Source organism: Mus pahari, chromosome 7, assembly GCF_900095145.1.
Source record: "Mus pahari chromosome 7, PAHARI_EIJ_v1.1, whole genome shotgun sequence".
Lineage (NCBI taxonomy): Eukaryota > Metazoa > Chordata > Mammalia > Rodentia > Muridae > Mus > Mus pahari.
In genome coordinates, this window is record NC_034596.1 from 80,199,704 (window position 1) to 80,222,468 (window position 22,765).

A 22,765-nucleotide genomic window follows, 5' to 3' on the forward strand; every position below is an offset into this window, starting at 1 on the left:
GATGGTTATGAGCCACCATGTGGTTGCTGGGATTTGAACTCCGGACCTTTGGAAGAGCAGTCGGGTGCTCTTACCCACTGAGCCATCTCACCAGCCCATAAAATTGAATTCTTAAACTAGTAAAGAAATTTTGAAAAACAGAAACAAAGTTACTTAATCCCACCACACACCATACCGAAACACACATTTCTCTCATTTTTTTCTTAAAAATTACTGTTACATTTTTTATTTGTATTAGTGACCAGGGCGCCCCTTGAAGTGGAGTTATGATCCACCATATGGGGACTGAGAATTGACCTTTGGTCCTCTGAAAGCACAGCCAGTCTCTTCGGTGCTGAATCCTCACTCCAGCCCTCTTTCATTTTCCCTCATATACTTGTTTATGAAGTTATAATCAAGGATAGAAGCCAGGAGTTTTCTTGAGTTTTGTGCTACACTGAGTCTCACATCCCGAGCCTCATGCACGCCGAGCGAGTTGTCTTTCCACCCTAAGCAGCGCTGTCGTTATCATTCTTCTTCTGTTCAATAACTGCTGCACATGTATATCTAACCATCTTCAGACCCCTTGCTGGCTCCACGGCATTTCATGGGATTGATAAAGTGTCAGACCCTTACAGTTGGACACTGAATTGTTTTTAATCTCTGCATTACCATGAGTTGCACTTAAACTAGTCACCTATTAAAAGGATTAAGCTTTCCTAATCGCTGACTCTCTTAAACTATAAAGTGAAAGTCATAGAATCCATACAGTATCAGTTATGCTTTGGTTTATCCAGTAAAATATTCCTTTATGTCCTGTTGCTGAATGTGTTTCTATACTTAATATAAGTAAAGGTGAATTAAATATTTTACAGAACAATCTGTTCTGCTTCTTATTTCCCTCAAATGGGCCAGTCTTTTCATTTTCTTGATTACAATAGATTTATGTTATTAATTAAATTTAAAAGTTACCTTCAATTCATAAGACCTGATCTGAATTGTAATTAAGGTGAGAACAGAAAAGTTATTGGCTTTTATAATAATTACTGTGTAAATAATAATGTTATTCAACTACTTATTGTGACTCTAGGAGAACGAAGAACTTACCCAGAGGAGCGCATGCCCCTTCCAGCTCCTGCCCTGGGCCACCAGACACCTCCAGTTCCTCGGGTTGAGAAGAAGCCGGAGTCCAAAAATGTGGATGACATTCTGAAACCGCCAGGCCGGGAGAGCCGGCCTGAAAGAGTGAGTCCTAGAAACTTGACTAATTCCTTCTCTCTCTCTCTCTCTCTCTCTCTCTCTCTCTCTCTCTCTCTCTCTCTCTCTCTCTCTCTCTCTCTCTCTCTCTCTCTCTCTCTCTCTCTCTCTCTCTCTCCTCTCTCTCCTCTTTCTCCTCTCTTCCTCCCTCTCTGGAGATGGCTCAGTGAGTAAACTTCCTGCCAAGACTAACAGTTTGAGTTTGTTCCATGGGATCAACATGGTTGAAGCAGAGAAGCAACTCCCAAAGACTGTCTGTCCTCTGACCTCCACTGCGTAGGGTGGCATAGTGCACGCACAGAAAATAAATGTAATTTAAAAAATACATTGAAAGCACAGGGATGGTAAAAGATATATACACAAGTGTCATATTATCACTGGAGACATATTCTAAGGATCCCTAACAGATGCCTGCAATCATGGATAATATTCAAATCCTAGAAAATCATGAAACCGCCAGGCCGGAAGAGCCGGCCTGAAAGAGTGAGTCCCTCCTCCTTCCCTCCCCCCCCCTGCTTATTTTAAATGTCTAGTAGATTTCTTCAGTTTTCTATAACATAGAAATACTGGCTTCAAAGCCTCATAGCATTCAAAATCAATAAGTAATCTTAGACATTGCCTATACTTTAAAATCTTAAAGAAGATTAGCCAATAATGTTGGAAATATTTTTTAGGTTTTGAGCACAATTAATTGCATTTTGAAAAGAGGAAAAGTATATTGGACTTAATGGTATATGGAACAAAAGGAGGGAAAATTAGACTTAATTGGGTTTAATCTCCTGATATACTCGCTCTATTATCTATAATCTTATATACATATGAGAGAGAGGGAGAGAGAGAGAGAGAGAGAGAGAATATGCCATGTTATGGATAGATGTACACATAGGCATATATAAACATACACATATATACTTTTATTTTGAAATTTTATTATATCGAATAATTTTATAATAAAGATTTCAGCCAGATACTTGAATTCCACATATATAGATAAATAGGTCATTGTTTCTAGGTTTTTTTCTTTTGTTAACCTGTATGAGTATTTTTACCTATTTGTGTGTATGTGTGTGTATGTGAACTATGTGTGCCTGGTGCCCACAGGAGTCAGAAGGAGTAGATTCCCGGGACTGGAATTACAGATGGTTGTGAGCTGCTATGTGGGTGCTCAGAATCACATCCAGATCTCTGCCAGAACGAGTGCTGTAACTGCTGAGCCAGCCGTACCTCCAGCCCTCTCTTTTCCTACTTTTTATCTGTAGCTATCCCATAGGTCCTGTGGTACAGTAGTCCACCATCTTGTCTATGGTTGTACTTTCTGCACATCCACTTATCTGAAGTCAGTAATGATACAATCATTTTAATTAAAATATTAAAATTGGTACTTAGTGTAGTGACACATACCTTTAAACCTAGCACTCAGGAGGCAGAGGCAGACAAGTATCCATGAGTTTGACGTCAGCCTGGTCTGTGCAATAAGACATTTTAACTTAAAGAAAAAAAAAGAAAAATTCTAGAAATAATTGATAAATTTAAAATCATATGTGTCATGGTGACATCTTCCAGTTGAGTCGTTCCTTGCCATATCCACACATCCCTCCTGCTGATCACTTAGTAGTTGTCTTAGTTATCAGATTAATTATCTTGGTATTCTAGGATTTGAATATTATCCATGATTGCAGGCATCTGTTAGGGATCCTTAGAATATGTCTCCAGTGATAATATGACACTTGTGTATATCTTTTACCATCCCTGTGCTTTCAATGTATTTTTTAAATTACATTTATTTTCTGTGCATGCACTATGCCACCCTACACAGTGGAGGTCAGAGGACAGACAGCCTTTGGGAGTTGCTTCTCTGCTTCAACCATGTTGATCCCATGGAACAAACTCAAACTGTTAGTCTTGGCAGGAAGTTTACTCACTGAGCCATCTCCAAAGATTTCTGTTTGTGGAGACTGTGTGTGTGTGTGTGTGTGTGTGTGTGTGTGTGTGTGTGTGTGTGTGTAGGTATGTAGGTGTAGTGTATTTCCTGTCTCAAGAGACTTCTGTTTGTGGGGACTCTGTGTGTGTGTGTGTGTGTGTGTGTGTGTGTGTGTGTGTGTGTGAAGTGTATTTCCTGTAAACAACACATAGCTGAGTTGTAGTTTGTGTTGGCTTTTTTGTTACTTGTTTTTCTTTTTGGTAGTGCTGGAGTTTGAACCCAGAGCAGGTGCTCTGCCATTAAGCAATACCACCATCCTAGTTTTCTACCTTTTGATTATATTGTTTGTTGTTGGTTTGTTTTGTTTGAGATAAAAATCTCACTATGTATACTTGGCTGTCCTAGAACTCACTGTAGAGACTGGGCTGGCCTCAAACTCAAGAGATCTGTCTGCCTCTGCATCCCAGTTGCTGGGATTAAAGGTGTATACCACCATACCTGGCTTTGATTGGATTGTTTAATCCATTTACAGTTAAAGTTATTTTTATATAACTGGCTTTATTTTTGACTTACTCATTTTAGATGTAGAAATGTTTCATGTTCCTTTTAGGTGTTCATCTTGTGCTCAGTAACATTGGTGAACTTTTCATTTCCAAAGCTTTTCAGCAAATTCTTAGAATTTTTCATATGAAAGAATATGTCCTCTGCAAAGTAATTTTACTTTTTCTGTTGTGAGTTCAGTGGCTTGGTTTTTTGTTTGTTTGTTTGTTTGTCTAATTACCCTAGCTGACACCTCCAGTGCCTTAATGAGTAGATATCTTTGAAGTGGACATCTTTGCCTTATTTTTGTTTTAGAAAACATTCAGTCTCTTACCATTGAGCATGTTGTTAGCTATGGGTTTTATTATTTGTATATGTAGGGAGGCACATGTGCTACCACAAATGTGTGGAGCACACAGGACAGCTTGCCGGAGTTGGTTCTGTTCACTGTGTGAGTTCCAAGGATCAAATGTAGACACTAAGGCTCGGAGGCCTTTCCCTCTGAGCCATCTTGATGAGCCCAGCTGTGAATTTTTATGGCTGCACTTTGTCAAGTTCAGGAAGTGCCTCCTGTTCCTACTTTGTTGTATATCATTAGTCACAAAGGGTTGTAGGATTTTATTGGACTTTTTTTTTTTTTAGATTAGTTGAAATGATGCTATAATTTTTGTTTTTTAGTATATAGGCATAATTTAGTGCATTAGTTTGATTTTCATGGCAACTTTTTTCTGTGTTGCTGAATAGTTCATAATATCATAGCTTTCTTATAATGTTTTTGCCTGGTTATTTCTTCAGATAATTTCTCAGAGTATAGTAAGCTGGCCTCAAACTTGTAAGTAGTCAAGGATAACTTTATGATGTTGAACTTCTGATCTTCCTGTCCCTACCTCTCAAAGGCTGGCATTCAAGTTGTGTGTCACCAATGCCAGCTTTCATTCACTTACTTGGTTTTTAGGCAGATCTCACTATATATTCCTGGTTGTTCTAGAATTCACTGTGTAAGCCAGACCGACTTCACAGAATCCCCCTGCCTCTGTCTCTGCCTCTCCCGTTGGATTACAGATGTGCATTACCACGCTTGACCCCAACCCTTGTTTAACTCTCCCAGTACCCGTGTTTTGTCTGTTTTGTAGGGAAGTTTGGTCACTCACATCAGTGTAGATATTAGTTGGTTTGATCTAAGTTATCTTCTTGGTTAGCACACACTTATATGTATCTATTCCTTTATAATTTCTTTATATTTCTTTAATATTTGTAGTGACATCTCCGTTTTTTATTATAGTAATTTAAGTCTTTTTTCTTACTTAATCTAGGTAAATCAATTTCGCTATTTTTTTGTCTTGTTTCTCAGAGAACCAGCTTTTAAATTTATAGATTTGGGTGTGTTTGTGTATGCGGCATGTTTTTGCTTTTTAGCTCTAATACCTGAGACTAGGTTCTTTATAAGGAAAATATGGTTATTCACCCCGTGGTATAGGAGCTTGAGTGCAGCCTCAGGATTTCCTTGGCTGTGGTCAGGGCCATTTGTTTGCATCAAAACATAGTGTATATATCATGGAGGGAGTGTGTGTGAGAGAGGGGGAAAGCTCTGATGAAAGAGGAGCTGGAGACACTCACAGATCAGGTTTACCATGTGTAACATTCCACTGTCTAGGACGCTATCCAGGCTCCCTTAAGAATTACCTGCAATGACCTAATTAACTTCCCACTAATCCCCCCACCTGATAAAAGCTCCATTATCTGTATTCTGCCGGCTCTATACTGTTGAGGAAAACACAAACCATATCCAAACTATAAAGTTCTACTGACTTTTCTCTATTTTATTAGTATTTGTTCTAATCTTTGTTCTCTTGCTTCTGTTTGGTTAGTTTTAGTTTGTTCTTTCATTGTGTTAGGTAGAAAAATAGGTTTCCAATGTTACATTGTTTTTCTTAATTTTTAAAAGATTAATTTGATTTTGTGTGATGAGTTGTCTGCATGTGAGTTTGCATACCATGTGTGTACCTGGTGCCTACAGAGGTTAGAAGAGGATGTTGGATCTCCTGGGACTAGTTAGTAGCCTGCCAGTTGTGAGCCACCAGGTGGGTGCTGGAAGCCACCAGTGCTCTTACCTGCAGAGCAATTTCCCACATTCATAGAAACGTATTTTAAAGAGAGTTTTTAAAAAGAAGGGAGGTGTATGCTGATTAAATTTGCTGGCACCTCTGAGATCCCAGCTAAGCTGTGGCTCCAGGCCCTAAATCTCTTAGTTCCTGATAGACATATACACCTAAAAGTTCCCTTCAGATATTTGTTTAGTTTTATCCCATGAGCTGTGGTATGATGTCTTCATTTTTTTTCATGTCAGAGTAATATTTCTGATACCTGTTGTAATTTTTTTTAGTAATTTATTATACATATTTATGTGCTGTTCTATTTTGCTTTGTCTGTTCTGAGACAAGGTGTCAAGTATAGCAGTCTCATCTCAAGCGTCCCTGTGGAGCCAAGAGTAGCTTTGTCATTGACCTCCTTCCTCTGCCTTCTGAGAACCAGGGATACAGGCAGATGCCATAGTGTTGGGGTGGTGCTCATTGTCTTCTGCATGATAGGAAGCAGTTTGCCAACCGAGCTATATCCCAACCCCTCAGAAAACAAAAAATTTACCCCCTTCATTGTGTTTCAGATTGTTGTTATAATGAGAGGATTGCCTGGCAGTGGAAAGACACATGTTGCAAAACTTATCCGGGTGAGGAATGATGAGAAATTCAAGAAAAAGGAAAAAATGAGTTGCTTGTTAGTGGGTAGTATTGTATTCATTCAGGTATCTCCCAGTAATAACTTATGGACACCCATGTGGCCTTATAAGCTTTTCATCTATTTAAACAAATAATTTTGCCTCTGATTGATTTGAAACCACCAGAAATTTTTATTTTAGCCACAAGTGGGAACTTTAGTGTTCATCAATTTGGTTCATAATTTTTTTAAAAAAAACTTGATTGTTACATTCTTAGGATAAGGAAGTAGAATTTGGAGGACCTGCACCCAGGGTTTTAAGTCTAGATGATTATTTCATCGCTGAAGTAGAAAAAGAAGAAAAAGATCCAGATTCTGGAAAGAAAGTAAAAAAGAAGGTATGTGGGTCCTACCAGACCTGTTAGTGGGATGTGAAGGAAGATGTGTTCAGGGAGAGATGGGGGAGCGGTTGTTTGGGTTGTTTGTTTGTGTGAGGCAGGGTTTGTTTATGGTTTGTTTGTTTTTGTTTTTGAGGCTGGGTATTTACCTATGTAGCCCTGGCTGACCTGGAACTTGTCAGGTAGATCAAGTTGACTTTGAACTCACAAGATCTGCCTCACCTACTTAGATTCAAGGTGTGCACTGCCATGCCTAGCTTGCACTGGGTTGGTTTATTGGGGTGTTTTTGTTTGTTTGTTTGTTTTTGAGGATGAGAATTTCCTTGTCTTCTGGACACAAACTTTGGAGCTTAGGTGGGAAGAAAAAGGGGGCAGAGTCATCTGTTTCAGTTAAGCCAGGCTACGTCTGATTCCTTACTCCTTCTAACCTCCTTTTATCTGTGGGATCTTAGGTAATGGAGTATGAATATGAAGCTGACATGGAGGAGACTTATCGCACCAGCATGTTCAAAACTTTCAAAAAGACTCTAGATGACGGCTTTTTCCCTTTCATTATTCTGGATGCTATCAATGACAGAGTTAGACATTTTGATCAGTTTTGGAGTGCAGCAAAAACCAAGGGTTTTGAGGTATAGTCTTGACTTTGAAGCACTTTTAGTGTGAATTTTGTTTTTCTTGGTCTAATTGTTACACATTTTCATTTAGGTGTATTTGGCTGAAATGAGTGCTGATAACCAGACTTGTGGCAAGAGAAATATTCATGGAAGAAAACTTAAAGAAATAAACAAGGTGATATTTAGAAACATGGTATGCTGGAGAACCCCAGACTTCACTCTTTCAGCACTAGTAGTACTGTCTAAGTCTTACTTAGCTCAGAAATCTTTCTGCGTGCTTTAATGCCTTGTAAGTGGAAAGGGATGCCTAGCTCTTCTTAGCTAGTCCGTTAAAGTTACAGTGTTAATTGTGCTTCGCTTGGTGCTTTCCTTAGTCTTTACTGGATTAGTTGTCTGCGTTAACTTGTTCTGAACATCTCAATAGATGGCTGAACATTGGGAAGCTGCACCTCGTCACATGATGCGTCTAGACATCCGTTCCCTGCTACAAGATGCTGCAATTGAAGAAGTAAGTATGCTCTGCCTCAGAAAGTGCAGATGAGCAGCACATTCTTCACTGTGAAAATCTGAAACTTCCAGAAAAGTTACACGTAACACGAGTACTTACATACCTTTTAATAATCTCAACCAATTCAGGTGTTAATATTTCCCTACATTATTTTATTAAATACCTTATAAATACTTAGTAACATTATTTCATACCATTACTATACAAACATATGAGAATTGAGTTGAAAAACCTCATAACCCATCACTCAGGAATATGTTGTTGATGGCCATCTTCTAAGAACAAGGACATTCTCTAGAAAATCCATTTAATTATAAAATTTATAAAGGTAAGCATTAGCTGGGCTGATGGCACACACTTTTACTCCCCCAAAGGCTGACAGATCTGAGTGAGTTCAAGGCCAGCCTGGTCTGCAAAATGAGTTCTAGGACAGCCAGGGCTTATAGACCTGTCTCAAAAAGCCAAAAAGAAAAAAAAAGTTAACATTGATATGATACTATAAATTAAATTAAATTTTTTGTGTTTTTATTTACTTAACCTTCTCTTCCCCCAGGCCATACCCCCTAGGCACCTCTTTGATTCAGTCCTTGAGCAGATCGATCACACACACACATTCCCCCCCCCCCCAGTGGCAGCATCAATCTGCCCATTTGATCTCACACCTCCTTGTCTAGGGCTAGTTTATTATTTCTTCTTCTTCTTCTTCTTCTTCTTCTTCTTCTTCTTCTTCTTCTTCTTCTTCTTCTTCTTCTTCTTCTTCTTCTCTCTCTCTCTCTCTCTCTNTTCTTCTTCTTCTTCTTCTTCTTCTTCTTCTTCTTCTTCTCTCTCTCTCTCTCTCTCTCTCTCTCTCTCTCTCTCTCTCTCTCTCTCTCTCTTTCAGTTTGCTCTGTCCTGAGGGATCAGACACAGGGAAGTGGCAGTTGATATCCTCTGGCCAAGACCACCCACCCACTTCCAGCCCTCTGTCTGAACCCTGACAGATAACCCCCTATCTTTTTATTATTCTTGAAAACAAAACAAAAAAGAAAAAGCCCTGTTATACATTGACTAGTAATGTCATTAGGAATGTCCTCAGTTTCTCTAAAATTTGCAGGACTAACTCACAGCTGGGACTTTGGGGAATCCCCTGTGAAGCTTCTCTCTCAGTGTTTCAAAACTTTCTATGTCATGGGAAACTAGGAGATTCGGGGAGGGGTGGGAGGGGTGGGGAGGGACAAAAACAAAATTAAAAAACCCACCTGATTGCTTCCTCAATCTTGGCCTTTGGCCCCACCCAATCTACCCCTCCCTCCTGCTGTGGATCTGGAGATCCAGGCAATTCTGGTTAATTTCCACCCAACCTGGGCTGGATTCCTCCTCCAATGTCAGATTGCCACCTTAAAGAGGGAATTTTCTCCACGGGAGCCCAACAGGGCACCCCAACCAGCAGGATATAACCATCAGGCGCACCTCAGTGTGCTCTTCAAGTCTGAGACAGAATGCAGCTCTCAAGAACCCACCCCTGCCAGCAGACCCCTGCCAGACCACTCCTGCCACCCCTGGAGGGGAGGAGAGAGGACTGCGGAGGCGATGGTAAAGGGGAGGGGATGAAGGATGAAGCAGGAATGTAAGGCTCAGAGGAAATGGGAGAAAAAAAATCTGCCAGGACCATTGGCAAACCTGGGATAAATCCTCCAGGCCGATTGGACAGAACCCACGTGTTTATTTTTGTTGAAATGTTTTTTGGTTTTTCCGTAATATTGGGAATAACTCGGTATTAAAGTTCCCTTTATGGGAAACGTTTGTTTTTGTTTGTTTTTTCTTAATAGCGTCAATGGTTCCTCCATGGGAGAAAAAAAATGTTGGGCGAGCTAATCTTACTGGTATAAAACCCACCACTATCAAGGATAAAGTACTAAGCCAGTGCTGTTTACATTTCCAAAGGTATTAGTCATTCATTATATGGGTGACTCTTATTGGCTGATTCAGATGTAGATACCTTAAAGAAAATGTTTGATGAAATAAAAAGGAATATTGCATTGTTGCGGATTGTAGATTGTTACTTAAGAAATACAGGAAGGGAGTTCTGTAAATTGTCCAGGATATAGGATAGGTCTTTGAGAAATCAAACCACGGAAGTTACAGAGTAAAAGAGATTGTTTATAAACACTCAGTGACTTTCAAATACTGCTGGGAGATATTAACCAGCTGCAGCTCACTATTGGATTAACTACCAAAAGCTAAGTAATTTATTTCAAACCTTACAAGATGATTAATAGTCCAAGAACATTATCGGCTGAGACTGAAGTAGAATTGGCTCTGGTGGAGACATTACAGGAAGGAAGCACATGAGGATCGCTTGGATCCCAGCTGAATAGTGCTTTAGTTATTCTGCCTACTACGCATTCTCCCACAGTGATTCTTATACATAAAGAAGATAATATCTTAGAATGGGTGTTTTTAGCAAGTAAGCAGTAAAAAAATTAAAACCCTATATTAAAAGGGTTTCTAAATTAATTATTTAAAAGAAGAAGAGGGGCTGGTGAGATGGCTCAGTGATTAAGAGCACTGCTGCTCTTCCAGAGGTTCTTGAGTTAAATTCCCTACAACCACTTGGTGGCTCACAGTCATTTGTAATGGGATCTGATGCCCTCTTCTGGCATGTGGATGTATATGCAGCAGAGCACTCAATAAATAAAATTTGGGGCAGGGGACATTTATTGAAAAACACAATGGGAAAACCAATGTTTTCCTTTGGGTTACAGCTAATCTTTCATTCATTAAATTAGGTAGCTAGTAGAATCTAATAAAATTTTTAAAAAAGAAAGAATTGGACTTAGTCAATTAACAAAAATAGACTTCACAGAGATGTAGTGCCTTATCCTAATGCTGAGATTGCCTAGTTATGAGTAATCAGTAAAGACTGGCAAAGGGCTTGCAATAACATTTTGGAAGAAATTAATAACAAATACTCCAAAAGCAAGCAACTTAAAAAAGAACTAACTGGGGCTGGAGAGATGGCTCCATGGTTAAGAGCACTGACTGCTCTTCCAGAGGTCCTGAGTTCAATTCCCAGCAACCACATGGTGGCTCTCAACCATCTGTGATGGGTCTGATGCTCTCTTCTGGTGTGTGTCTAAAGACAGCTGCAATGTACTCATATAAATAAAAATAAATAAATCTTTAAAAAAAAAAAAAGAACTAACTGGATTCTTCTTTAGTCAGAGGGACACCAATTTCTAAAGCTGCTACCTTTTACACAGATGCCAATAAATCAGGAATGGCAGGCCATAAGTTAGGAAATAAATGTAAAGTAATTCAAAGGCCATAGGCTTCAGTCTAATATTTAGAGCTATATGCTATTTCCATAGTTTAGCTGTTCCAGAATTTCTTAATTACTGACTTTCAACATGCAGAAAGAGTTGTTTTGCATTAAAAAACTGTGAAACTTATTCCAGATGATTAAAAATTAACTTTGTTATTTATAGTCAAGCTTCATTACCTACTGAAAATAACCCTAAAGGCACCCAAAGAAATGAAATCTGGTAGATGGATGTGTTTCATTTTAGATTTTGGATAATACTACAGCTCAAGCAATTTGTGGAAAGATCTGACCACACTTGAAAGGAAATGCTCAAACAACACAAGGGTGATATAAGGTCTTCCAGAGATAGATTAAATAATGCTTTATTGACTTAAAATTTTAAAAAAGTCAGTAAGACAGGTAGCACAGCTACTTGGGGGGAGAGCACTGGGTTTTAGAAAGGACTGCTGCATTGAATCATCCTATATACATTAAGGATGTGTGAACCTCAGAATGGAAGTCCGGAAATGTGTGTACTGGGGAAGAAGTTTTGTTCTTGTTTCAACAGGAAGCAAAAAACTGTGGATTCCTTCAAAGTTAATTAAGATTAGATTTGACCAGAAGACCTAAAAATCTTGACTTCGGACTTGAAAAAAAGAGATCCAAAACTCAACAAGACAGGTGGCACAATTGCTGACTCCTTCCACGGGAGCAGCGCACAAGACTAGCTGAGATGTGAATGTCTGCAGAAGCCAATGAACCTTCCTGGCTGCTTAAGATTACATGTCATCCTCTCATATGGCACGGACCCATCCATCATACCTCATACGGATGAAGACTTACATTACAGTTTGGTTACTCAGTCCAAACTGACAGTTGCCTTTTACCTGCTCAAACATAAAGCTGAGAATCATCATTAGCTGATTTGTGCACACTGCACATTCCATACATGTGTTAATACAAAAATGTCCCTACAACATTACCTTTAAAAGTTTGTGTGTTTTCAGAACAAAAGGACTAACGGAAGCCTATCTGGGTCCCAGCCAGAAATGTCTGATATCACCCCACCAACCAAGAAGAGGGCCTGCATCTCACTGCCGGGTCAGGGAAGGAGGAGACAGAGGACACGCCATCCCAACCCCCGACCCCGGCGGAGGAGAAAACGAGGGACTTGTGTTGTACTGGGGGAGGAAAGTTGCTTTTAATTGCTTGACCCCATCCTAGTTACTGAGACCCTCTTTGTCCTGGGCCCCTGCCTTATTCAATTCGTACAGCAACAGATAAGCAACATTACCAGAACCATTTCATTCTGGTCCAGTACCAGAACCTCCCACAATGGATACCAATATCTATGATGATACTGCCCCTTTATAAAAAGAGGGAGAGAGATGTGGGGCCAGGGTGCCATGGCACCAGGAGGAACTGGTCCGGAGCAAGAGTGGGGTTGAGGTGTGTCCAAACCCCGGGAATCTCATCCTGAGATCTGCAGGAGTAGGACCACTCGCCCACTGTCCCCAGCGTGCATGTCTCAGGTGCATAGTCCTGGCCCCCTTCTTTGACCCACCAGAGGAGATCACAGAGTCTGTACCTAGGTTAAATTTCCTCTCCTTATATGGTCATATCCAGCAAGCACCTGGAATCTGGAATTCCTCTCTATGTAAATGATGCACCCCCAGCACACTGGCCCTGCCTAATGATGTACACCCTCTCTAATATACCCACAAAGGTTTAAACACACACATACCCTCCTGACGGTTCCTGCTTTGATCTCCTCTCAGGATCTGCCCAATTGCATGCTGATGACTTGTGGGGGAACAGAGCTAGGAACAGCACTTGACTTAAATTTAAAATAGTCTATATTCATCTCCTGTCCTGATGATGTACTCTATAAAACCTCTTTTTGGTGGTGATAGGATGAAGCATTGTGTGTCCTGGCTGTCCTGGAACTCCTTCATAGATGAAGCTGGCCTTGAATTCACAGAGAAGGCATGCACCACCATGCCCAGCCTTTGTAGCACTTTTATGATAAGAAAAATGGCTTATTCAGTAAATTGCTTGCCTTGAGTTTGATTCCCAACCTCATATAAAAACTGGGTGCATTAACCTTTGCCTGTAATCCCAGCATTTTGAAGGGGGAGATAAGAGAGCTCCCTGGGCCTCATTGGGTAACTGGTCTAACCAAATTGGTGAGTTCCAGGTTCAGTGAGAAACCTTGACTTCGAAAATAAGGCCTCACACACTCTTTTTGGTTTTTCGAGACAGGGTTTCTCTGTATAGCCCTGGCTGTCCTGGAACTCACTTTGTAGACCAGGCTGGCCTCGAACTCAGAAATCCTCCTGCCTCTGCCTACCGAGTGCTGGGATTAAAGGCCTGCGCCACCACGCCCGGCCACACACTTTTAATTCCACTACTTTAAGTTTAAGTTAAATAGCAGAAGGTCTTGGGAGATGGCTAAATGGATGACATCATAGAGGGGAATAACTCCTACAGATTGCTCTCTGACCTGCTGTGCACCAGGGCAGTGGCACATGTGTATATTCACACATACAGACATAAGTGAAGTCAGTGAATGAATGAACAAATAGACGTGTAAAAACAAAACCTTAGCAGGAATGCTACATGAATTATGTGTTCTCGGTTCACTACATTTGGTTCATATGACAGTTTGAGATGACAGTTTACTTCAATGTGATGTAGACATTGGTCTAAACCTTATTAGCACACCAGTCAGATCTCTTGGATTTTTCTGCTTTTTTTTTTTTTTTTTCATTTTGTAATAAGTGTCTATAAGTGCCTATTATTTCTTGTTCCCAACACATTTTCACTCACTGGTAACTTGCATAGTAGTTATTAGTTTGGTGGAAGAACATACCCTGAAAGGAGGGTGACTTTCTGCTTCAGTCACTTGTGTGCTTCTGTTTCGTTTAATCTCGTTCTTTGAATGGTGCTGTCGTTGCTGAGTGAGACTCTGGCTTGGCAGCAGACACTTGTCACACAGACTTCATAGCCTCATGTGATCAGTCAATCATGCCACCTTCATAAAACACATCTTTCTCCTTGGCTTTCATGTGTCCACATTCTTCTGCTAGCTATCACTAGGACAGTCTCCTTTTCTGACCTGTGTTTTCAAGGCCTTAAACAAGTCACTGAGGGTGCTATCCTTAGCTCAGGTTTTATTCACACATGAAAAGAACCTGTTTCTAAGAGCATAGATTTGCCAGTTTTATATCCATCCTAGTTTCCTAGATTGCCTTTTATATACCTTGTATAGACTGTCTACCTTCAAACTAACAATTTTCATGAGACCTGATGGTGTTGCCTTTTATCCCAGCACTTGGGAGGGAAAGGCAAACAGATCTCTGTGAGTTTGAGGACAGTTTGGTCTACATAGCTAGATTCTGTTGGGGGAAAAAAAAAGTTAACAATTTTGAGTAGAGTGCTTTAAATTTTTTTTACAATTATTTTCTGAAGTCTCCCTGAAACACACCATGTTAGCGTCACACACTTGCTCCACTTACAGGGTTCTCTGTTTCTTTAGTAGGAGCCACCATGTTAGAAACATCAACCCACTCTTAAACCAGCTCTTGATGGCTCTCATCACTGTGTTCTGTTATTCTTTTAACTTGTAAATACTCCTCACATCCATGTGCACCCATGTGTATTGAACTCATTGTGGACCAGCCTCTACCAAACCACTGTTTGCTCTATCATCTCTTATATTTGCTGTTGATGTACCCCCTCCCTCTTTTTCACATATTTTGAAATTTGATTAGAGAAATACTTGTTAAAAGTTTTTAAAAGACTGTAATCTCTTTAAGTATTAAAAAACCACCTACTTGGAGTAAAAGATTTTACCCAGCTTTACAAAGATAAAGATGACAAATCCAGGGTATATTGCAGAAGTATTGTTCTGTAGTCTTTTAGTCCCACTTCAAAGTTCAGAGTGTTGGGATTCATGTTGTATATAACAGGAGAGCCCCTGCTGTCTTGTGCTCATTCCAGATCTTAGTGAGTCAACACTTTCTTAAATGCTAATGCAATCCTTTTTAAAAAATGATTATTGGCATATTGTAGGTAGAGATGGAAGATTTTGATGCTAACATTGAAGACCAGAAGGAGGAAAAGAAAGATGCAGAAGAAGAGGAAAACGAACTGGTAGGAGACAGACCAACCACTTTGAGCAAAGTGTCTCTTTGTTATTCTTAAGGAGTATTATATTCAGATCTGTAGTTTTATTATTAGTGTTGATACACACTCTTTACAGTAAAAGCTTCTGTCATCATCCTCCTGGAAGCTATGTGCTCTCTTCATTTTTCCCTAGTCCAAGAAAAATCTATGTTGTTAGGGAAATTTTAAGAGTACTAAGAAACTCATCTTTGTACTCATCTAGCTGTGGTTGGTTGTAGGGGAGTATACTTTTCAAGAAAGTAATTACATATGAAAGGGCTTTTTTCCATTCCAGCAGGTATGTGGTATAGCCTACCCAACATATGCATACTCTTATCTCTTTGCTGTAAGATCTCAAAACTGAGTTCTGTTTACCTTGAGTCAGAAGAACTTACTGAATGAAGTGGCAAAGGGCTGTCACTGGCTGCTGGATTTGTTCTTGTTTTCTCTTGTTAAATGATGGCAAAAATGACTGTGTAGGCAATGGATTTTTACCCAGGCTGATGAGATACTTAATGATGTGAGTTTAAAGTTTTGTGTACCTCCTGTAAGTGCTTTGATTACACCTCTGTGGAGATGTTTCCCTTACTCTGTCACTCAAGAAGTAAAACCTATAAAGTTACTGATGTTTCAGTGTTGGCTAATGAGGTACATAAATTAACAATGCCTTTAGATAGTATTGCCTTTAAAATCCACAGTATTACTTGGTTTATTTGACATTTCAGCTCTTGCTAAAGTTGCTTCTCCTTACTTCTCTTAATGAAAATGTACAAACCGAGATCCCTGATTCCTATTCCCTAAAACATAGTCTACAAAGAATGGTCTCTTTAAAGCCATGTATGACATAGAAGATTCGTTATAGAAATTGTGTTTATATAGCATTGGTGTCGACCTCTACATTCCTAGATGTCTTAAAATGGATTAAAAGCTAAGCTTTAAAGGTAATGATAATTGAGTCTCAGTATGTTTTTTTAATAGTCTTATTTTTCTTAATCAGGTTTCATTTTGACATACATGATTTAAAATGTGAGGGGAAATTTACATAAAGACCCACACTATTCTTAACAGTTAATAACCTTACTTGCTACATGTAGCCAACACAGGAGAAGTGTTTTGGCAGCTCCATCTTTGTGGCTTTTTTATTTTATCTCACTTGTTTAAATGTAGTCAACTTGGAGCCTAATTACATGTACAATTACCTTTTAAAGAGAAACATGTTGCAACACTAGTTTTACATCAGAGAACTGGTAAAGAAGCCTTAAAAATCTACTCTGCTGAACTATTTCCAAGTAGCCTGCTACTTTAACAACAGAAGGATGATAGTTTTAAGAATGAATTAAGATAGTTCCAGCAGGGGTAATGAATTCTCTTTTCACTTTAATCTAAAGCTTCTTTAACCCAGACATATAGCAGAACCCAGCTCTTTTATTCTTGGAACATATCCCAAGGGTAAAAGATTCCTGGAGAATATTAACCAAGGTAATGTGAACGAGTTTCGAGTTTCCTGTCATTCAAAACAATTTAACAGAAATCTCAGTAAACTTTGCATTTTCAGTTCTGTACTGGATGAAATCCTTAGAGATTATTGGTGAAGATACATTCCTGCCTTTAGTGCTTCTGCAAACCTAGTCCATATGATTTAGAATATAAATACATAATTTCAGTGATTAAGGTTTTCAGGTGCTTTTATCACACTCTTATACACGTTTTCTCGGTATTTGTAAACACCATCGCTTTAGCAGAGCTTTTTCTTGATTTGGTCTAAAGCGTTTTTCAGAAATATGATGTAATTTATAATCTGAAATACCTACTAATTCCTAGTTCTGGCGTAAAGACTTACAGTGTATAAACCTAAAGATTTCTTGGAGTAAGGGTGCTCAAGAAACTCTCCTGTAGAGATTGTTAAACTGTCTCCAGCAGCTTTTCCAGCTCAGCTGGGTGTGAGTCTGTTCTGTGACCTTGAACATTCTCCACAGTAGAGAAGAGTGCTCATTAAAAAAGAAAAGAAAAGAAAGAAAAAGAAAACAAAAACAAAAACCTTCAATCAATTGGTCTGGTTTACTAGGTCCTAATATTAATGTTTCTGTATAATAGGATCTATTTGAAAACACAGTCCAAAAAAAGGAAACGGGGAGTTATGATAAATAACATGGAATAAGCTGGTTAGTAGAATAAACATAGTTAAAGGCACCCTGGGACATTGGAAAATGTTTGGGAAGTCTGTGTAAGTTACTCAGTCCTATCTTATGTAAGCTGTAAATTGCCTGTAGTAATTTCTGGTTTTATCACATAATAGGAAATATAATATTATAAGATATCAGAAATAATTTTCATCTGGTGAAACAGAACTGCTCTGAAGTTGATTCAATAAAGTTAGCCTTTGTATGCTCAAACTGGTACATGAATTGAGTCATTTTAAGTGAGTGTGAGCTTCATAATGCAGTAGTTCGTCAGTTTTTCTTTTCAAGTATTTAAAGTGACACTGAAATATGAAGTGACTGTCTTGAAGAACACTTTTGGACATCATGGCTTCAATTATTTGAGAATAGCAGTTGTACTTTGAAAGTACCTAGCTAGCTTATAAATTCTCAGAATGATATTGATCCTAGCTCAGTAACTGTATATTCTTACCATAATTGTTGTCCATCTGCTGTTGAGGGTACAGTTGTGAATCCTCAACTGTACTTACCTCAAATCGCCTTCATGATCCTACCCTGATGACTGAAATCTGAAGTCTGCAGGGAAGTTTGGTGAATTTGGTCACTTACTTTCTTCAAGGATGATAAAGTTGTGTTTTCCATAAGGATATATTTGTAACTAGTGAGTGGAAACTGAATCCAGTCCCAGTTTTAATGCTTTTCCAATTCAAACGTGTTATGCATGTATGTGTCTCTTTCTAACCCTTCGAGCTTCTCTCTGTGTACGATTTAGGGTTACATTCCGAAAAGCAAATGGGAGATGGACACTTCTGAGGCAAAGCTAGGTGGGTATTTCCTTTTTCCTGTTTTTATATGTGATACCTCATGGTAATGGTCGTAGAGCTTTTCACTGCACAAAGAGTCAAGGGCCGAAAACTTCTTCTTAAAGCAAGATTTTGGCCAACCCACATCCTTCAGTCATTTCACCAGCTTCTGCCTTAACTACTTATATCTGTGACAGATTAAAAAGCATATTTTCTACAAAAAAAAAATCCTTTTGGTATCATTGGAAGTTTTGGGGATAATTAGAAATATTTGATAAGCATTATAACACACTATCATTTCTGAAATTCATTTTTTAGTATTAATGACAAATGTGTCCCTAACATTTTTTTTAAGAATACTTATCTGTAACCCAAAGTTGAGCTTGTTTTTGAGTACTTTAGTAATGATTTTAATAAATATTTGGGTTTTTAAAAGTAACTGAAAAGAAAATACCTTGGGTAATAAATTTGAGTTTCTGTGGTAAGGAAAGGAAAGTAAATATATAATTTGAATATTCAAGGAGACTCCATTTAAGTTTTCCTTCAGGCTGTCTTTAGTGCTGTGTTACAAGGTTAACCTTTTAAAATAACTTTAAATCAAACCTTTGAGTTGCTTGACTTAGTCAGGAAAAAAAAAATTGTATTAAATGGATTCCTTTAGTATTTTAGTTTGATATTGTAAGGTAGTGTTTTGGGGGGGGTTGTTTTTTTTATTATTTTTACTTAAAGAGACTAATTTAACATATCAATTAAGATGTGTCAATAAAATTTTAAGGCACGGTGCCATGCCAGGCCTTGTGGTTACGAAGACCTCGCTGATTAGGAAAGGTGGCTCTTGTGCGTCTCTTGCTGCTGGTGTACTTACTCCAAAACCAAGCAACCATCTAATCCTGAATTTGCAGAGTTAGTCTGGCTACTCAGCACTCTGGCTACATAGGGTGTGTGTTTTATATCAAAGGGGATACAATGTATACACACTTGCATGGGTCATGTCTTGCATTGTACCCAAGCACTGGGGTTAGAGATAGCTGGTTTTGACTAGGTTGTATATTAAAAGATAAGTTCACAAGCTCCATTATTGTATTATGGGAATAGGTGTTTGCTATAAAGTCTAAAAAAGTTTTAGCGTGTGTCAAATGAAAATTATTTGTGGTTTATTGATGTATTTATCTACTAATCTTTCTTGAGAGAAATCTTAATAATAGTCAACCGTCTCCTTTCCATATACCATAGACATTTATTTGCTTAAATACAGTTAAATATTTAAGAAAATAATAGCTACAACTTCCTTTTTTAAAAGGGTGGTGTTTTAGTTTTGCTTGTTTTGAATTAGGTTAGCCCTGTTTGAAGTTGTTTACTTTTAAAATAACCTGTGAGACTATAAGATGATTTGATTCTGTCAGTGCTTTATTGATTAGCTTTTGTGGCAAAGAACAATCATAAAAATAAGGGAATTGTCAGAATGGTGCATATTTTAACAAATATTCTTCCAGAGCCTTGTATAATACATGATTTGGGATTTTGCTTTTTTAAAAAAAAAATGCCATCCCATTTTCTGTTTTCCTTTCTCGTTTTAGAGGAGAAAAGAAAATGGAATATAGCCATGGTAACTGTTTAAGAAAAACATTATTAATATTTGTATTCATTTCTGGGAAATATGACTTGTCTACTACTTATTTCTCAGAAATGTATCTTATACAGTCTGTCAGTTTTGAAGATACTACACAGTAAATTGCAGAAATGGATCTGTCATAAATCCTTTCAGTAATGGCACTAATGGTCTGGTGATAAATCTAGAAAGGGGAATTTTTAATTAGTTTTAAAAAGAGTGAGTGATGTTTTGTATAATTGCCTGGCATCTGGCACCGCTGGATTATCTTGAGAATTAATCCAGCCTTGGAAGAAGGAAAATTGACTATAAGATTTATCAAAGTGTTTTCTTTGCGATTGGGCCAGTTGGGAATTCTCTTCTAACTCATGAGGATCATCTGAGAATTAGCGTATTTGTGTTGCTTTTCGTATCACATTGACTGTTTGGTTACCAGGTAGAGATTGCTTCCCTGAGTACTCTGCCAGCGTTCTTACATTTCTTTTAGCAATGTGATTTTGCTAAGGTGGGAACACACTTGAGCTTTACCTGTGTGGCATATTGAGCCGAGAGAGCTGAAACTTGGAGCTGAAGAGTTCTGATCATAGGCTTCAGTAAGAAAATACTTCTATACTCTTCCAAGCAGATTGTCAGAATTCTTTGCAGAATCTTGACTTGTGCTTAATATACAGGTCAGCTCATGTCTGTTAAATCGGAAGCAGCATCAATTCAAACAGTTCAGAAGTGGCCTGAGCTGTATCTAGCATGGTATTGCAGTGTGACTGGCAGCTACCTGACCAGTGTTAGTTACACCTGACTGCTCTGTCCTAACTGGGAGATAGACATAGTAATGCACAAGTTGGGTTTTACACATACCTGCTGGGCTTTAGCTCTGAAGCTACTTCAGTTGCAGTGATGTGAGGTCAGTTTCTCACACCTGTAAGACCTAGAGTATTGGAAACTGCTACCATCCTAATGGTCTCTCCAGAGAAAGTGTTCTGCTCTTGCCATCACTTGTACTCACCAGACAGACGGAATCTTCCTTTCACAGTTGAGATGTAATTGTCATTTATGTAGACACATAACTCTTATATGTTCACTTGGAAAATTTTTCAAGTACCATTTACATTTAGAAAATAATAGATGTATCTATGGAATTTTTTTGTTGTGCTATACTAATATGCAGTGTTTTAAAGATGTGGTAAATTCTGTGACTGACCAACTTGGATCAAAAATTTCATCCTCTTAAAACTTCATCTTTTGTGACCCAGGCCTCTAATGTGTGAGTGGATTGGACACCAGTCTTTCTTCTGTAACCAACACCAGATGCCTCTTCCCTTACTTTATACCATCTGAGTGTTTGGGACTCTGGTATTTGTTGGACGAGGTGTTCAGCCTTTCTTCCACACTCAAATGAAACTTGAAACATGAATGCACGATATAATCTGAAATCAAGGTGCTCTGACTAGAAATGCAGGCTCTGGGGCTCCAAGGTGCAAATCCCCACCGGGCCTGTGCCTCCTGCCGTTACCTAGAGTACAAGGACATACTCTGCAGGTTCCACCCTGCCTTTTCTCTATTTCTGCCTGGCTGTGCATGCTCTGTTGTTAGAATTGAAATGTGAAACCTTCCCTTCAGAGAATGTTCACACCAAGTTGATTGTACTAAGTTTGGGAATCCTTAAAGTTATTTAATGAGTGTACTGGAGCTTATTATTACTCTTCTCTTACCACTGTACATTGTTGGACTAAGGTCAGCTTCATTGCTTATGGGGTGTCTTGGGTTTTCTGTTACCATGGTCTGTGTCCCTGTGTAGTCAAGGATACTGTACAATATGGCCTGTCAGTAGAGCCATGTAGTACAGCATTTAATCAACAGAAGAGGTAGAAGATTGGTTCTGTGGAGCCTATCAGGAAATTTTGTTGAAACAAGATAATACAGTTTTGTAAATTGTTGTCATTTACATTACTGAATTTTTCAGTAATAATTGCTTTTGTGAGGGAAGGGTATGGGAACTAAAACCTTTGCCAGATATGCAATATCGTTACGGCTTTTTAAAGTTTGAGTACAGTTAGTTGTGTGTAGAGTTTGTATATTTGAAAGCCTAACTCCCCCTTCCTGACATTGCTTCCACTGCATGCTCCATGTAGAATTCTCTCCAACTTGGTGCTAAACATTTCTACTTCACATTCTTCATCCTTTACAGAGATGAATGTTTGCTATGTGTGTCTGAAACAGTTAAGCTTTCCTTTATTAGCCTACCTTAACAGTAGTATGTTCAGATAACTTCAGGGGGTGCAAGCACTTCATTGAAACTCAAATGTATATAACTCATAATATTCCATACCTGTATTTAGAGTCAATATTAACCAATAAAAAAAGACAACACATTCTCATTGTGCATTATTTAAGACACTTAATCTCCTATATCACAATTTCTGAATGTGCTGCTTATTTGATAATAGTGAGCTATTAGGAGGCCAACTCCTTTCAGTTTCATAATGCAGGAAGAAATACCAGATCTGGTTACTTGGGCTGACTTACCAGCTTTTAGCTTGGTAAATCAGCAGTGCTTATCTGTATAGTCAAAGTACAAGAGTGGCCATCGGTGCTTTATATTACACTCAGAGAGTGGGGTCACAGTCGTCTACTCATCAATGTTAACTCATGGATGCTCCTAGGAAGTCATAAACACATCCTTAAACGGATCCTGTTACCGTCTTGCTGCTGTCTGATTTTCATATGACACACTACACATCATTGTAGATCAACTGAGTAGTGTTAACGCTGTGGTAAAGAAAAGACAGTAATTGGTTTTAAAGAGACCTATTTTTCT

General features: G+C 38.7%; 1 protein-coding gene across 2 annotated transcripts in view; it reads left to right on the top strand.

Annotated features, from left to right (window-relative positions):
* Ylpm1 (YLP motif containing 1) overlaps positions 1-22,765 on the top strand; it is a 76,988-nt gene that overhangs the window by 48,527 nt on the left and 5,696 nt on the right. For both annotated transcript variants that reach the window (XM_021202732.2, XM_029540536.1), the window contains 8 exons: positions 1,070-1,224; positions 6,360-6,422; positions 6,688-6,807; positions 7,260-7,436; positions 7,513-7,596; positions 7,846-7,929; positions 15,287-15,367; positions 18,311-18,362. In XM_021202732.2, the coding sequence (XP_021058391.1) occupies positions 1,070-1,224; positions 6,360-6,422; positions 6,688-6,807; positions 7,260-7,436; positions 7,513-7,596; positions 7,846-7,929; positions 15,287-15,367; positions 18,311-18,362 (816 nt within the window). The remainder of the gene's footprint in view (positions 1-1,069; positions 1,225-6,359; positions 6,423-6,687; positions 6,808-7,259; positions 7,437-7,512; positions 7,597-7,845; positions 7,930-15,286; positions 15,368-18,310; positions 18,363-22,765) is intronic.